The sequence below is a fragment of the Physeter macrocephalus genome, chromosome 8 (assembly GCF_002837175.3).
Source record: "Physeter macrocephalus isolate SW-GA chromosome 8, ASM283717v5, whole genome shotgun sequence".
Taxonomy (NCBI): Eukaryota; Metazoa; Chordata; class Mammalia; order Artiodactyla; family Physeteridae; genus Physeter; species Physeter macrocephalus.
Window position 1 is genome coordinate 136,831,357 of NC_041221.1, and position 4,239 is coordinate 136,835,595.

At 47.2% G+C, this 4,239-nt stretch overlaps 1 protein-coding gene across 1 annotated transcript; it reads left to right on the forward strand.

The window, feature by feature from the left end:
- Positions 1-1,106: 1,106 nt before the first annotated feature.
- On the forward strand, positions 1,107-3,707 carry LOC102993726 (protocadherin beta-3). Its single transcript, XM_024120469.3, has one exon. The coding sequence runs from the start codon at positions 1,218-1,220 to the stop codon at positions 3,582-3,584; it is 2,367 nt and encodes a 788-aa protein (XP_023976237.2). The 5' UTR covers positions 1,107-1,217; the 3' UTR covers positions 3,585-3,707.
- Positions 3,708-4,239: the final 532 nt, after the last annotated feature.

Consider the following 4,239-nt stretch of genomic DNA (forward strand, 5'->3'; position numbering starts at 1 on the left):
CTTGAGACACTAAACTTTGGGTATACTGTCCTACCTTCATTATCTAGAATAGCTATGCTTTACTGTCCCCGGGCCTTTGCATTTCTTAATATATGGAATCTTCCCATTTTAGTTTTAGCCTGGCAAACTTCTTCTCATCCTTCATATTCCAGATTAAATGGGACATCTTTGGGAAACCTTCTGAATCCCCCCCATTAAGTTAGGTCTCCATATTGTATACTTCCAGTGCACTCATTATACATTTCCTGTATAGTACTGTTTAAACATCTGTTTAAATTCTGTTCACCCCATTAGATGAGAAACTCTATAAGATATATAGACATAGTCTGTCTTATTACCACAATACATCTAACTTCTGCAAACGCAATAAATATTGGTTTCCACAGGTGAAACACAGTTATGCAGATTAAAGAGTTAATACAGATGAAACCGGTAATCATAGAATTACTGTGAAATAGGAAGAGGAGAAAGCTCTGTGTTCCTTGAGTGAGTGCGAAAATGTGGAAGGAATTAGGCATTTGTGATCTCTGGATATATCCCCTGACATGATCTATTATAATTTTTTATCACCTTGCTTGAGGTTGTCTTTTCATAGCATTTTTCTGACTATAAATGCAACTCGTGTGCATTTTACAAAATTTGGAAAATAAAGAAAAACACAAATAGGAAAGCGAAGCTTCATCACTTTGAGCAAAATCTTGTAAAACTTTTTCTGTAATAATTACAGGAGGTGGGGTGAGTAGCTCTAGCAGGTGTCCACTTCCGCAAAATCATGGAAATGGGACTCTACCAGGGACAGTCACTTCTTTTAGATAAGAGCACATTTCTTCTCCCTAGATTGTGTTTATTTAACCCATATAACAGAAGAAATTCCTACAGTAGCATCAACTCCGTTTGATAAAAGGGAATAAGCGATTAAAAAAATCTAAACAAAAAGCCCAGCAAACATCACCTTCTCCAAGATTTTGAAACAGTGAGCGAACGCACGGTGGCGCTGTTGACTAAGAAGGAGAATTAAACCGCAGGCACTGTGTGTACTCTAATACACCGATTCAGTGCAGTAAACTAGGGGTTGTGAGCCGGGGCAGATTTTTAAGCAAGCAAATCTGAGGCTCTGGTAAGGATTATTCGCTAGGTTTTCTTCAAAGGTTAGGAGGCAAAAGACTGCGTTTCCCAGTGCTGTTGGAAGCTAGCTTGACAATATTTCTCGGAAGAACATGGCAGAAAATGCAATGGAGGCCGGAGGACAGTGCTTTCTTAGACAAAGGCAAGTCCTGTTTCTCTTTGTTTTTCTGGGTGGATCTCTGGCTGGGTCCCAGTCGAGACGCTACTCTGTGGCTGAGGAAAAAGAGAGGGGGTTTTTAATCTCCAATCTAGCAAAGGATCTGGGGCTGAGTGTAGGGAAACTGGCCGCGAGAGGGGCCCAAGTTGTGTCTAAAGGGAACAGACAGTATTTTCAGCTCAACCATCAGACCGGTGATTTGCTCCTGCATGAGAAATTGGACCGGGAGGAGCTATGCGGCTCCGCGGAGCCATGCATACTGCATTTTCAGATATTACTGCAAAACCCCTTGCAGTTTATTACAAATGAGCTCCAGGTCATAGACGTAAATGACCATTCTCCGGCATTCTCTGAAAATGAAATGCAGCTGAAAATCCTAGAAAACACTCCACCAGGAACAATCATTCCTTTGGGAAATGCTGAAGACTTGGATGTGGGAAGAAACAGTCTCCAAAACTACACGATCACTCCTAATTCCCATTTCCACGTTCTCACACGCAGTCGTAGGGATGGAAGGAAGTACCCAGAACTAGTACTAGACAAAACACTGGATCGTGAGGAGCAGCCAGAGCTTAGGTTAATGCTCACTGCGCTGGATGGTGGGACTCCACGGAGGTCTGGGACCGTCCAGGTTCACATCCTGGTCTTAGACATAAACGACAACACCCCAGAATTTACAGAGTCCCTCTATGAGGTTCAAGTTCTAGAGAACAGCCCCGTTAACTCTCTTATTGTCACTGTTTCAGCTTCTGACTTAGATACAGGAAGTTTGGGGACAATATCATATGCATTTTTCCATGTTTCTGAAGAAATTAGAAAAACTTTTCAACTAAATCCAGTTACTGGTGATATCCGACTAATCAAATATTTGAATTTTGAGGCGATCCATACTTACGAAGTGGACATAGAAGCCAAGGATGGTGGAGGCCTTTCAGGAAAATCAACAGTGATAGTTCAGGTGGTTGATGTGAACGACAACCCACCAGAACTGACCTTGTCCTCAATTACCAGCCCTATCCCAGAGAACTCGCCAGAGACTGTGGTGGCTGTTTTCAGTGTTTCCGACCTAGATTCTGGAGACAATGGGAAAATGGTCTGTTCCATCGAAAACGATCTCCCCTTCATCCTGAAACCATCTGTAGAGAATTTTTATACCCTAGTGTCAGAAGGAGAGCTGGACAGAGAGATCAGAGCCGAGTACAACGTCACCATCACCGTCACAGATATGGGCACACCGAGACTGAAAACCCAGCACAACATAACCGTGCTGGTGTCCGACGTCAACGACAACGCCCCCGCCTTCACCCAGACCTCCTACACCCTGTCCGTCCGCGAGAACAACAGCCCCGCCCTGCACATCGGCAGCGTCCGCGCCACAGACAGAGACGCGGGCGCCAACGCCCAGGTCACCTACTCGCTGCTGCCGCCCCTCGACCCGCACGTGCCCCTGGCCTCCCTGGTGTCCATCAACCCGGACAACGGCCACCTGTTCGCCCTGAGGTCCCTGGACTACGAGGCCCTGCGGGCGTTCGAGTTCCGCGTGGGCGCCGCCGACCGCGGCTCCCCCGCGCTCAGCAGCCAGGCGCTGGTGCGCGTGCTCGTGGCGGACGACAACGACAACGCGCCCTTCGTGCTGTACCCGCTGCAGAACGCCTCGGCGCCCTGCACCGAGCTGGTGCCCAGGGCGGCCGAGGCGGGCTACCTGGTGACCAAGGTGGTGGCGGTGGACGGCGACTCGGGCCAGAACGCCTGGCTGTCGTACCAGCTGCTCAAGGCCACGGAGCCCGGGCTGTTCGGCGTGTGGGCGCACAACGGCGAGGTGCGCACGGCCCGGCTGCTGGGCGAGCGCGACGCGGCCAAGCACAGGCTGGTGGTGCTGGTCAAGGACAACGGCGAGCCGCCGCTGTCGGCCAGCGTCACGCTGCACGTGCTGCTGGTGGACGGCTTCTCGCAGCCCTACCTGCCGGCCCCGGAAGCGGAAGCGGCGGATGCGGCCCCGGCCGCCGCGCTCACCGTCTACCTGGTGGTCGCCTTGGCGTCGGTGTCTTCGCTCTTCCTCTTCTCGGTGCTGGTGTTCGTCGCGGTGCGGCTGTGCAGGAGGGGCGGGGCGGCCTCGGTGGGTCGCTGCTCGGTGCCCGAGGGCCCCTTTCCGGGCCACCTGCTGGACGTCAGCGGCACAGGGACCCTGTCCCAGAGCTACCGGTACGAGGTGTGTCTGACGGGAGGCTCCGGGTTAAATGAGTTTAAATTCTTGAAGCCGATTCTCCCTAGTGGTCTGGTTCAAGACACTGGGCAGGACTAGAGCAAAAAGGCAATGGCAAGAATAGCGTAGGTTTCATTAAGAGAAGAATCAAAAAGTTGGCTACGAATGCTTTCTTTTAAGTAAAGGCTCTTGAGTTGATACAGTATTTTGTTTATATACTGATTTTACTTTCTATCTAGTTAACCCTGCATGTTCTTTTTTCATCTGCTTCCTACCTTTTCAATCCAGTATTAATGCCTCTTTCTTTTTCTAATAGGTGAGTAAAAATAAATGCATTATCTTTTAATGATGATTTCAAATAGGTTTATTTAAGGTAGTCATTTCAAATACTATATCCAAAGCAATGTAGAGACAGTTCTGAACCACCAATATTATAATTTACCCTATTGAATATAGTCAGGTAATATTCTTTATAATACTCCTAAAGCAGCTTTGTCTGTGGTTAATGAAGTGGATAAATAAAAATGTTTTAATATGTACCATTTTAAGGTGTATCATCCTTTAGAGGCTCAGTACTCAAATAAAACTTACACATATAATTCATTTTCTGTTTTGACATTTGCAATTAATATTTCAACAGTGTATATGCTTATATTGGCTAAAAATGGACAAAAATGTAGGTTAATAGGTCAGATTACTCTTAGATTTGCCTAAAGTGTAATTATGATGGATGACTGAGAAAAAACATTAAACA